Source organism: Gobio gobio (genome assembly GCF_949357685.1).
Source record: "Gobio gobio genome assembly, chromosome: 1".
NCBI lineage: Eukaryota > Metazoa > Chordata > Actinopteri > Cypriniformes > Gobionidae > Gobio > Gobio gobio.
In genome coordinates, this window is record NC_137097.1 from 31,422,164 (window position 1) to 31,435,728 (window position 13,565).

Below are 13,565 nucleotides of genomic sequence, written 5' to 3' on the forward strand. Positions count from 1 at the left end.
GTGGACTAGCCTACACAAAAATGCAGATACTCAGAATTAGGAACATATCCGTTTTCATTATAAATCAATATTTTCCACAATGTAAGTTTATAAGACAGTATGCAAAAAAATATATTTAATAGCTTAATCAAAAGAGTAAACACAACTACAAGCCAAGTATACTTAGAATACTTAATTTTACTTTTAAGTATTTCTTGATCAAAATATTGAGTATAGGCCAAATATACATACACATTTCTGTCAGTATACTTTAAGTCAAGTATACTTAAAGGGGTGATGAATTGAGAAATCAACTTTCCTTAGAGTCTTTGATATATAAAATTTCATAGTGATATAAGAATATCCTGTAAGTTTCGGAGCTGAAAACTTCCTTAGTCAAAGAAAAGCTTTTATTGACACCAGGCTCAGAAAACGCTCGATCTCAGAATATGTCGACCATTGACGTCATAGAATGCAGAAGCGCCGCCTCAAGCCCACCCACCAACTTGTGGAGCTAAACGGGTTGCGCTACAGAGCAATAAACATGCCGGTTCCAGCTCATGTGCGTAAGACATTGCGCGTTTGTTCGCTTCATTTCACCACGGAATCGACTGTAAACAAGATACAGGTCGAGACTGGATTTGCAGACATATTGAGATTAAAACACAATGCTGTGCCTCCTATATTGGATCCGACAGGAACGGTGCAACACACTTAAGTGAGTAAAACATGTTTTTTATATGTGTTCTATTGCATTGTTACAGATAGTTTGATATCTATTGATTACACACCTTAACACGCTGTCACAGGCTCCTTTATTTGAGGTGTTATTGGTTCATTCGTGATCAGACTCGGACTTGTAACGTTATGGGCCAGGGCTCGCAAAGCCCAACATCCCAGGCCTATGTGTTTTTCAGACAGGCTACCAAAACGTATCAATGGGCTGCCGACGGGCTATCTTAAATAGTGAAATAACATTCCTTTCTTGCGCGCGTGTGTGTGTACGGTTCACGGTTATATTTACTGATCGGACCTGCCAAGTAATAAAAAAATAACATTCCAATCAATCGCGGATGGATGAGAGATGAATCATTGTGTTTGTTTGATAAAGATATTTTGCGAGCCCTGTGAGCATTTCCCCAGACACTTTCAAAACAATTCCCACATGTACTGAGGGGAGATGAAGCTCATTAAATATGCAAATCTTATCCAATCCTAGCCATGGGCATTTACTTCCAAGTCTTCAGTGTGGCATGCCCATCAAAACCTAGCGTTTCTTCAGAGAGCTTCAAAACCAAGGCAGAAAATAGCCTATTACTTATTCATTATAATGTTTTTGAATGTAAAAACCACACACATGTCATAAGTTGACCTCAGACAACAGTATAAACAAATTAAAAAAGCCAGTTCATGACCCCTTCCAGTGCAAATTTAAGTATATTTCTTAGAAGTACATACAAAGTAGACTGAAAGTATACTTTCTGATTTTTTTGTTTAAAAGAAGTATTCAAATAGCACACTTGAATAAACTTCTTTTTCGTAAGGGTAGGGGGAAATCTGGAACCACTTTTGTGAAGATACTGTTTTTGATTTATAGGAATTAAAAAAAAAAAAATAGTGAGTGGATTTTTATCATTATAAGGCTGGTTGTTCTCACCCACTGCGGACACACATCATTGTTCAAACACCTTATAAAAGGGAAAATAGGTCCCCTTTAAGGTCTGGGTGTACTCACACGAGGCGATCTGAACCGTGTCCGAGCACGTTTGACCTCCAAAGTCTGGTTCTTCCTGTTTTCTTCAAAATAAAAAAAAGACAACTGTGCCTAGAGTGAGTAGGCTACACCCTTAGATGCAAGCAAACAATCAGTTCTCATAATCAATGTGATGGATTCAGGAGAAATGGACAGGAATAAAGATCTGAGTGACTTTGAAAAGGGCTAAATTGTTGTGGCAAGCGACTGGGTCAGAGTATCTCTGAAACGGCGAGGCTTGTGGGTTGCTTCTAGTCAGGAGTGGTGAGAATTTACCAACAGTGTCCAAGGAGGGACAAACCACAAACAGGCAACTGGGTTTGGCATCCAAGGCTCATTGATGCACAAGGGCAACGAAGGCTAGCCAACAGAAAGTCTGCTGTGGCACAAGTCACACATTCCTGTGATGTTACTCCCATAACCCTCATTAAAATTTTTAATGAAGTTTTATTTAACAAAGTTCGGGAGGAGCACGTTGAGGTAATCAACCAATCAGCACAAGAAGAAGCTGGTATACAGCCATCTCTCACCTCTGTCCCGCGACAAGTTCACAGCATCCCTCCACCACCCCATTGCCTCACTCCTGGCTGTTTCTATCCCAGTCTAGGAGGGGGAGTACTCTGGGTCTGGGCCAAATTCTGAGCTCGGTGGCCTCCCCCGGACAGCAAGCCAAATACGCATAAATTACTATATTTGATTTCATGTGTAAACTGGTGAATGAGGGTTATGGGAGGACTGGGTCACAACACACAGTGCATTGCACTCTGACGTGAATGGGGCTGCTTAGCCACAGACCAATCAGAGTGCCACGCAAGTGTCAGAATTTTGTTAAAAGTGTCAGAACTAACCTTTTAGATTTTTAGACGACGACAAGTCGGAGGATGGAGTGTGATTCTCTGGGAAATGTTATGCTGGGAAACCCTGGGTCCGGCCATTCATGTGGACTTAAATTTGACACGTACCACCTACCTAAACATTATTGCAGACCATGTACACCCCTTCATGACAATGCTGTTCCCTGGTGGAAGTGGCCTCTTTCAGCAGGATAATGCACCTGCCACACTGCACACATTGTTAAGGAATGGTTTGAGGAACATGAAGAAGAGTTCAAGGTGTTGCCCTGGCCTCCAAATGCTGGACCAACAAGTTTGATCCATGGAGGCTGCACCTCGCAACCTGCTGCTAACATCTTGGTGCCAGATACCACAGCACACCTTCAGGGCTCTGGTAGAGTCCATTCCTTGGTAGGTCGGCGCTGTTTTCGCAGCAAGCAAAGGACCAATAGAATATTAGGTCATAATGTTTTGGCTCATAAAGATGATTGAGCCTAATCATATTTACCTCTTTATCAGCATCTGATTTCTTACCAGCTAACCAACAGTATAGCAGGATATAATAAGAAAACTGCAAAATAAATTATGTATGTTTTTTTTTTATTTATATAATGCATCTAACATTAATGTCTAACAATAATCATTACATGAAATAATCAAAATGATTAAAGAAAAAACACTTAACTTATTTTTAAAATGATCATAAACGGACATTGAACATTATAAATGCAGATTATTCATGATTTTATTTGATTGAATTTAATAAAGAGAGCCAAATTAAGTGGCAGAAAATGACCTGATATCAACAGTGTGCAGTCAGATATACTCTGGACGCACTACAAATCTAAAGCTGTAGTCATCAGGACAGGGGTTAGGCAGGCCCATACTGGTGTTGGTTGGAATCACAGCCATGTCATTTTTGAAGTCTTGGACATGAAAGACATTGTTTTGGTTCTTGCAGGTGAGAATCAACCTGTTACTGAAGCGAATGGTGCTAGTGTAACTGTTCTGATTGCCATATCCTAAAAACTTTGCAACAGGGAAAGAATTACATGAAACACCATAGTAAGAGCATTCCTGAACATTAAGAAAAACCTGTGCTTGCCACTGGACCATCTGATCTTTGTAAAGAGCACTAGGGTGTGCAGGAGTGGAGAAGGATTGGATTCTGTAATTTTGGCCATAGTTGTACTGATAGTACTGGTAATTAGTGGTTGTGTCGTTGATAAATAAACTCCACTCAGCAGTGTAGATTCTGGGTAGATAATCATAACTCATGTTGTCCATTTTATTCCTAATCTTAGAGAAAGGCAGAGCATTGAACTGAAAACCTCTGAGCAGACCATTTAGGTACAGTTTCTCATGATTCTGATAGAGAACACTTGAGGAAAACTGCATTTCATACAGTTTATCCACTGGGATCAAGAGGAAGCGGATGTGATTCAGGAGGCTGGCCTGTTGTTCTGAACTAATTTCATCACCTTTGTCTTGGATCCATCTCTCCAGAGCTTCAAGAAGTAAAGCTTCGTCCTTCACAACCAGGTCTGAGCGCTGGAGCAGAGCGTCCATCATGTGAAAGGAGATGGTGCTCCACAGCGGAGAGCTTATGAGGAACTCACAGTTCCAGGAAAGATACTGAAGGACATTCTCCTGCAGAACAAGGTCACCTGTGCGGACGCCATACTCGTACATTGATACCTGCGTCCGGAAGGTGTTGTCTTCAGGAATGAGTGAAGTGAAGACCCTGCCAACATCCACCATAAGATTCTTCACTCCAAAGATAAACGCCAGCTGATGGAGACATTGAGCCGATGTGATGGAAACATCAATTTCACGTGTGTACAAATACCTGAGAAAAACAAATATTATTAGTTTCTATGTACTGTGTCATTAGTTCTGGCAGGGGTCATCCTCAGAAAAAAAGAAAGAATTCATGATTTCTATAATTTTGTTGAAAAGGTTACTGCAAAACTTCTTATTTTCCCACCTCTTCCTACATATAGGGGAACATATCTCCACCTGTGATCCTGTGGTCAGATTACTGATCAAATATGGGTTTTTTCAGTAGACCAATTCAAATTTTACAGCCAGGTCCAACACTAATATTTACAGGGCCCAGGACAAAATTTTATGGATTTCACCACATCCCCCAGAACAAAATGAGCTGCATTTATTGTTGCTACACCTAATGCCAAAGCACTTTTATTTCAACCCTGTCATAGTAGGTTTATATTTTATATAAATTGTCACACATTAGTGACATTCAGCCTGGTAACAAAACCCCAAAAACTAAAATAAAAAAATAACAAAATTGATAATCCATTACATTTTTCTTTCGAAATTATATAGTTTTGTTTGTGTGGGGGTGGGCTAAACCATTATTTTGGTCTGTATAATATAAAAGTGTTATTTAAATAAAGGTGATTTGACTTTTAGGGGCCAATTAGGCAGCAGCCTCTCCAACGAATTAACCAATCAGAATCAGGGAAGTTAAAATTTCACAGGGAGAAAGATTTCCGTAAAACACAGGCAACAGCATGTGGGAATTAGGAAGTGGTTGTAGCATATGGTTACAATATCGCTGTGTAAAGCTTAAATCTAAAGGCTTGAATACACTACACAAAAAGCTCTATCCCAATATACCACACAACTTTTAAAATGAGGCATGATGATATGGTGATTTGGCGAAAACCAATTTCTCTGAAAATACTGAAGCATTTATATAATCATGCCAGTGTAACTACACTGGCCAATGACGTTCAAGCGTGCAAAAACAAAGGAGGCTCATTCACTATAAGGCAGTGCCAATCGTCATTGCCTGGAAGTAAAGTGAAGCTTGTGATGTCTCATTCCTTCATTTCATGGAACTAAGATTGCATGAATAATTGGAGACGTTCCCTTTTGATTTCGGTTCACTCGACATTGGATCAGTACATGATGCTATGGGGAACATGGAGAATCCCGCAGTGGTCCAACCCATGCCTAAGCGGAGCTTTGACCATCAAAGCTGCTTCACAGAAAGGGAAGACACATGAAGGACCTCAGTGATATGATCGCTAAAATGAGAATGTTTGCTCAAGCGGCAACAGACACAATTTGACTTATTAATAAAGGTAAGAGACGGGATACCATACAGCAGTAACTATAACCGGACCTTGTTGAACATTGCAGTTGCATTATACACATCAAGCCAAGATAGTCAAGATGGTGGCAGCTTCATTGCATACATCATAGCAATGTAGCTAGCGAATGTTGTTAAACATTACACCTGAGTACAAAGAGGGCAGTGCTCCTACCATAGCCATAACAGAGACAAGCAGCATTATGTAATGTATGTATAAAGTAGAGTACATTCATATTGGCAGGCTGCAGCAAAGGTCAGAATCTGTGCGGGACAAGTCAAAAAGGGTTGCGAAGGCCAACGCCTGTGCACACAAACCCAATAAAGCAGTGGTGCACTGGTACTGTCTCACACATTTATGGTTATATGCCTGTGTAAGGCCAACATGCATGCCAATCAGGCAAACAAGACAGAGGATAAGGCAGCAGGCAGATATTAATCCTCTTGCACAAGACAGAACCTGCGATGCAAGTGATGTTATGTCCAGATTGTAAAATCTGGCAAAAATATTGGGTGAAGCCCATCCTGCTGACATACAAATGTATACACATGCCATTCACCCATGCCCAGGAGTAAGCCACACTCTTGGTTGGAGTGGGATCTAACCCCAATAGGACATTCCAAACCTCTGTACGGAAACAGCAGTGCAACCACAGAAACAAACAAAGAGCTATTCAGAAAGTTTGAACTGTATATTGGCTTTATTTCCTTTTCTAAGTTTAAGAGTAACTCTACAGTCACCTGGGCCAAACTCAATGCAGGACTCATCAGTTGACAGTACTTGCATATTCCATGCTTGCTTTACAGAAGCAAGTGTTAGTAAGACCGTTGTTTTAAGAGAGAACACTCTTAGATCAGTCAACTGTAGGGCCCGTCATAGCTTTTAGGACCAATGTAAGATTCAAAGTTGGTAGTGTGTAAGGGCGAAAAGGGGTTCAGTCATATTGCACACTTCAGAATCTTAATCACCAGGTAACTCTTTCTGACTGTGCAATTATCAACTGACTGAAAAACTTATATAACAGCCATGTTGAGTGTAGAGTAGGCTTAGTCTGGGGCTTAGGCGATAGTCTGTGTTGACGGTATTACCGGTGTTCAGCCGCAACACAGGTTACATCACCCCCCCCCCCCCCATTCGTTTAGATGTTTAGATTTGAAAGTCGCAGCACAGACCAGCAGCAAGAGTCAGATTTCATTTATCACGAGAGTGAGGAGCTGACTGACAAGACAACGGCGGAAGGTTTGGTTTAAAAGCTAAATATAAAAGCGCCTATTTAAATATGCATTGTCATTGTACTATTTTGTTTTTCATCAAGAATTATAATGAACCCACCATTCCAACAATTGCCTTCCCCAAATTGCCGCTAATTCTAAAGCGCAAATAAAATGCATACTGCCATTCATAATGGTGCGTGTCTATTTGCGCAGAGCGAGCGTTTTCATTTCATTCCTATAGAAGCTCAACTTCAAAAGGAATTAATTGAAAACAATCGCTCTGCTTCGCACCGTTATGAATGCCCGTGCAGCCCAACCCTTTTCCACAGACCTCTGTGGAAAAGGGTTGGGTTTCTGAGAGGCAGTCTCATGAGGGTGGCCCGACTGAAGAAAGCACTCTTCTAAGCAGCTGTGAGAGGGCTTGGTGGGAGAGGACCACTCTAAGATGACATCTTCTACAGCCTTGGTCAGTATGCGGAGCAATTCCACATCCGTAGCTACAGAGGGGTCATTTGTTTCGCTGTAACATGCAGAAGGGTCCTCCACAGGGATGCGAGAGGTCCTCCTGCTCTGATGCCGCCCTGGAGATTGCATCTTCTTTTTCCTCTGGCACACCAAAGGAGACTATACGGCAGGCTCCAGATGATGGACAGTAACTAGCCTGTTCTAGGCTGGTTCAGGAGGTTGAGAGGCATGTGGGTGCTGATTCGGAGCTCACTCTCCATCTGCTGTGGGACATTGTAGCTTCTTCCTCCATGGCCCGGAGATGGTGGCAGGGGAATCTCACAGCAGGATTTCGGATGTGAGATCATCACCTTGGATTAAGGCCAAACAAAGGTGATAAGTCTTGATGTTCATTTCATCATAGTGCAGGCATCCGGATTCATGGAGGGCTATCTCTGCATGGGCGTGAAGTAGGCATGTGCCGGTATCAAATTTTCATGTTGCGATTAATTGCTGCAGCTTTTATCACGGTATACGGTATTATCACGATATTGAAATAAGTTGCAAAAAAAGTGTTGTCATACTATAACAGGTTAAATCACTTTCTTATAACAAAAGAACCAAACATTTAAATACAATAAAGCAATACACAAAAATGCATAAAGTAAACAAATATTTAAAACAGATTAAAGTGCAAAAGAATTATAAAGAACAATAGGTATGCTGAAATGTACATTTAACTAAGATTAATACATGCTTTAGAAGTATTCTTCATTGTCAGTTTGTTAATGAAGGAACTAATGTTAAATACTGGAGCCTTGTAAAGTGTGTGATTGAACAACAGTCAGAACATATTCAAACAATATCTAGGGCATGTAATTTAGTCCAGATTAAAATATAAAATGCAAGTTTGAAAATGATTAGCCTTAAGTCTTTAAGTATTATGTATTAGGTTATGTGATTACTGGGGAAACGGCTGCATTTCTGCTGTTCCGTCAGCGCCCTCTGCTGTCGAAGAATGAATGTGCACTTCAGCGCGTCTCCTCATTCTGCCATGTGCTCGGCTCATGCACGGTCTATTTACATCAGTGCACGTTCCTCTTTGACGTGTTTTTCATTTTAAACGGTTGATGGGTAAAGTATTCTTAAAATTCGGAATAATTCGGAATAAATAATTATTCACGGTATTTTGAAGTGCCCACGATAACAATATTGTGCATAGGGTTGGGAATCGTGAGAAATTTTCCGGTTCCGGTTCTGGTTCCGATTCCGCCTAACGATTCCGGTTCCGATTCCGGTTCCATTAAAATGATTAAACAAATAGTGGTAAAGGAAAAAGGCACAATACGCAACTCAAACAATCCTTTTTGTGTTTATTACTTGCTCTAACATTTATTTACAGGTTGGCAATGTCAAAAAAGTCCTGTACTGTACATATATTACAGTATTAATTAAGCCAATCTTGCAACACATTTTTTTTTCAAATGAACACATATGAAATTGTCTTATTACATTTTATCTCTCTGAATAAAACCAAGTTATAAATTATATTTATTAGTTATATTTATTAATTAGTTGTATATTAATTTAATAGTAATTCAGTTATTCAGTGAACTTGTAAATAATAAATTGCAATTCAGCATTACAAAGGTAATTGTGCCTAAACCACGGTGACTCAACGGTTGACATACACATATATATATAGGCCTTTCGCTATAAATCTGGTATAAGCCCTGAGGCACTCTGTGCTGTAGCAAATGTTTTGTCAAATTGCTAGTGCAGCCTCCTTTGCATGTTATTAACTTTTCACGTGTTACATTTTGCTTCATTATCATTCATTCTTTGGAAATAAATCCATACTTGTGACTTTCTCTTCGCCATGCTGGTGGTCAACGAGAAAATATCTGACGCAAAACCGTGAATGTGTAGCGCGAGGGCTTTAAGGCTGAACTGAGTTGCACTCCTGGAAGCGGCAGGCAACGTAATTAATATTCATGATGAGGTGAGCCAGGGTTGCCAGGTTTTCACAACAAAACCCGCACAATGGCTACTCAAAACTAGCCCAAAACAAGCCCAATCGCGTTTCAGGGGGGCTTCTCCGGTAAAATTCGCATTTCCGGGGCTAAATATCACATAATTGGGGTCGCTTCAACCCGCGGACATGAAACACAGCCCGCGGCAACAGTGGAAAACGGGAAAGCGGGAAAACCAAGGACTTGGCAACACTGGCTGTCATTCACTATTAAAGGATACGCTTCCAGCGCTTCGCACACACATTGCACCAGAACCGTTTACGGAACCGAAACTTAGGAATTTCGCGTGGTTCTGCTATTTTTCAAAAATCAGTTTCGGTTCTGCATAAGAACCGGTTCTCGGTTCCCAACCCTAATTGTGCATGTTCATTATTGCGGTATATCGTATTACCGTTTACCGGCACATGTCTAGCGTGAAGAAGACGCAGAAAGACGCAGCTGTTTTGACCCGGGAGCTTCATCAGGCTCTTGGAGGACTTGCAGTGCTTGAATGCCATCTTGAGGATATCCTGTAGATGCTGCAGGGGAACGGAGCTGTGAATTGTCTTCTGATGAGGCACTGATCAATTTGCAAGGTGAGGTTGCATAGGCTACTTCAAAGACTCCGAAGCAAAGACGATCTGTGTCCCCTAATATAGTCACCATATACACCTGTAATTTTTCACATTGAACGTCATTGTCCAGTGTACTTAAACTGGTGTGATTCTATGCTTTAGTGTTCTCTGAGAAAGTGGTTTTCCCTATAGCGTCAGCTACTGACAGCTGCATCAGCTTGCCATCAAGCAGCAAGAACTTTTTTTTATTTTTTATTTTTTTTTGGAAGGTGGGGTTTATTTTACTAGTTCCACAACATTAAATATTCCAGTTTATCTAATTCATTCTACTAATACAATAGTCCACTAAAGATTCCATTCCAGAGAATCACACAGAATAAACTGAGAAAAAAGTGTGGTCTTTAAAAAGGTACCTGAGAAAAGCAGAGACATGAGGATGGCACATCTGGCTGACATCCACGGTGAGGTTTCTGGACTCTTTTGTTATGTTTAGTTCTGGATAAATCATGAGGATCATACTGTGCACACAAAACGACAACTCTGCCTCTTCACTGAGGTCTCGCACATTAATGCTGAAATCACAACCATCTCCACTGTCAAACAGAAGACCAAGATCAGCAGACAAACCCAGACTGTTGTCCACAGAGAACTGACGATTGCTGGTTATGTTTGTACCTGCAAAGAAAATTGAATAAAACAGATTAAAATGTTCCTCAAGTTCCTCAATCTGATAAAAAGTTGTGGTTAAAGCGTGTCGGAAAAAGACAGAAAATTATAAAAATTTCTGTGGAAAACTGATTTTTGTTTACTAGTTGATCAGTTTAATCAAAAATGTAGGCTACATTTGCTTTTTATAGCAGCACCTTGTGGCCAGTTGACACCTGGTGGCACATGATGGAGAGGACATGCTTTTTCAGTTTTCAGATATTGGACTAATTTTCTAATGACAGTGCTTGAATATTTGCCTATATCCTTGCTTTCATAGAAGAAATGTCATAATAATAATACATCTGAACTAAAACAAGTGAAAATAAATAAATGAATACAACTGGGCAGTATCACAAAGCTAAATCCACGAGCAAGAGCTGTAATTTCGGTAAGCTCCAGCAGATGTCTTACCAGCCTCACAGATCACTCCTGCATCTTCTTTATGTGAGCAGTCAGTAACACCCCAACCTTTGAAGCAACATTCAGACAATGAGCTCTCAGAGCCTTTACAGTTCATGTCATCCAGCCAGATTGGACCAGAACCTAAAAAGTATAATAGAACAAATATAAGACTATTGTTGTTATCACAATGTGTAACATTGATCAAATTCTCTAACTCTCATTGCACCATACCTTCACCATATTGTCCTCCAGGCGTAACTGATATTGCTCCAAGAAAACCCATCTGGCGACACACCACTTGCGCTTCGACCAGGTCCCATCCGTCATCACAAACTGTACCCCACTGTCCATCATGAAAGACCTCCACACGACCAGATGAAGGAAGATCCCCCACCAATCTCACTCTGCCCTCCCGCTTAGGCTTCGACTGCTCATCTGCCGCAAACGATAAACTTGTTTATATAGATGGTTCATGAAAATGTTCTCAGAAAGCCCACGACAAACAAAACAGAGCAATTTGTAAACCATAAAGACCATCAGATTAGCAGCTTTACATACCCAAGATTTATTGGAGATACATTCTTATACTCATAAATGCATGCATTTAAGTGTAATATTTATGTAGAAAACACAATGCTTACAATATAGTGCAGGTCATATTGTTATTCAAATTTAAAGCAGTGGTATGTTCAGATACTAACCAAACAGAGTCCAATGCTGTGCTGACACATGTAGAAACAGCAAGGTCCATAGAAGATACATGATTAGTCGCTTGCTGGAAACTCTTTAAAACGGCAAATTCGGAATGAACACTTCAAATGAAAGTTCTTACGGAAAGACTTACAAATCGTCTTGTCTCTCATCTAAATATCTACCAAATCAGGTCAAGCATTGTGAGATAGGTATCACTTTCATGTTCTACCACTGACCAATAAAAAAGAGGACTACCTTAAGTTTCATTTCATGAGAAAACAAAACCTGTATACTGCATTGTGCATGTTCAAACAAATCCCACAAGTGGCTTTAGCTTTGTCACAAAAAAAGAATTCACACACTGCCAAAAAAAAAAAGAAAAGAAAAGAGAGGTTCTCAAGTAATTTCAGAGCATATGTAAATAAAAAGTCAACCTGACTCTTTGCTTTTTCATTGTATTCATATCCACGAGACAAATCCTGGGCGTGGGCATTCCAGTGACTTTTGTGATTAGACCTGGCACAGCTGAAACTTAGCCTTAACTTTTGCTGCAGAAAAAAAGACTACATTTTCTTAAGTTTGCATTTATGGTCACCTATATTACCAAAATGAGGCTTTTGCTCACAGAAAACTAAACAATTTTGGATCCGAACAGAAATTCATGAGTTATAATACTTTAAAATTTAAATTTAAATCAATCAGTGGGGAGGAACTGGAGAGTGATGATGAATGACAGAGGAAATGGAGGCCGGACATTAGTTTAAGTGCTCATCTGAAGCCCAGTGTGGACCAGGACAGACCACAGGACGTGCTTCCCGTTCTGGCCTCACCAATACGCTTCCAGCTGCAAATGTAGTTTGGCTAGGAAGTTTCTCACCCGGAGGCCTGTCATGGAAAAAATAACTTTAAAGATTATCATGGTGAAGCTGGAATTGAAAAACACAAGCAAAGCATCTTTAAAAGCTTTTATTCTTGCCAAGAAGGTTAATTCGGAAATGCATGTTGTGCATTCAGAAAAGACAAAGTTGAAGCCTCACAGCTATTAATTTATACAGTGGAGGAGCACAAAAACACAATAACAAACTCCTTAGTTGGTGTTATCTGCAGCTGTCCCACCTTAAGTGAACACACAAGGTTTACGAGAACTTGTTCAAGGGTACAGACAACGAACACACTAGTTCTACTGAGAAAAGTATCAAAGTTTATCAAACAAAAATGTGTTTACTACACAGAAAACTAGAATTCCCCGTATATTTAATAAAAACATCTTATAAAAGCCTAATATAATAAAAAAAACGCCTGATATGGTTTAATAAAGTTTGTTGTGGTCAAAATTTTCATTAAACTCCCTTCTCTGATTACATATAATCAAACAAAACATTTAGTTTGACAAGACAGTTTACTATTCTCAATCCATAATCTCAGGTTATTTAAATTCTAGGATTTAATACAATCACGCTTGATTCATAAAGAAAACATGTGCTTTTTTTTCAAGACCTCTCAGTAGTTTAGCAAGCTAATCAAAAATCTGAATAATAAAATCTTAATCTTTACCATTCACCATCTCGTAACACAGACAAAACCTTCAACTAATAATTTTCTCCCAAAATTCTATCTTCAAGCAATGAAAGCTATATGTGTGTTCTGCACAATCTTAACCATTTCTTAACCATATTTTGTTAGCTTTTAATGCAAGCAGGCAATGGTTTTACTTTACAGATTTAAGAACTTATGTAATAAGATCTAACCATAAAATTATTTAGAATTATTTATCTTTTTTTAACACAAACACTTTGTATAATATTAATCTATTGTTTTAAACAATGTTGT

The 13,565-nt window shown here is 39.6% G+C and overlaps 1 protein-coding gene across 1 annotated transcript; it reads right to left on the reverse strand.

The window, feature by feature from the left end:
• Positions 1–3,171: 3,171 nt before the first annotated feature.
• LOC307125918 (galectin-3-binding protein A-like) lies at positions 3,172–12,620 on the reverse strand. Its single transcript, XM_079816160.1, has 5 exons — positions 11,744–12,620; positions 11,274–11,477; positions 11,052–11,183; positions 10,346–10,607; positions 3,172–4,414 (listed from the first exon to the last, which is right to left on the reverse strand). The coding sequence occupies exons 1-5, from the start codon at positions 11,802–11,804 to the stop codon at positions 3,382–3,384; spliced, it is 1,692 nt and encodes a 563-aa protein (XP_079672286.1). The 5' UTR covers positions 11,805–12,620; the 3' UTR covers positions 3,172–3,381.
• Between the last annotated feature and the right edge of the window lie 945 nt (positions 12,621–13,565).

Bases quoted from the DNA above. Each gene is read 5' to 3' on its own strand.
- LOC307125918 (XM_079816160.1), bottom strand. From the start codon at position 11,804: ATGTATCTTCTATGGACCTTGCTGTTTCTACATGTGTCAGCACAGCAT. The intron at 11,478-11,743 runs GTTAGTATCTGA...CGTTTGCGGCAG, and splicing joins ACAGCATTGGACTCTGTTTG to ATGAGCAGTCGAAGCCTAAG. The intron at 10,608-11,051 runs GTAAGACATCTG...TTTTCTTTGCAG, and splicing joins AGGAGTGATCTGTGAGGCTG to GTACAAACATAACCAGCAAT.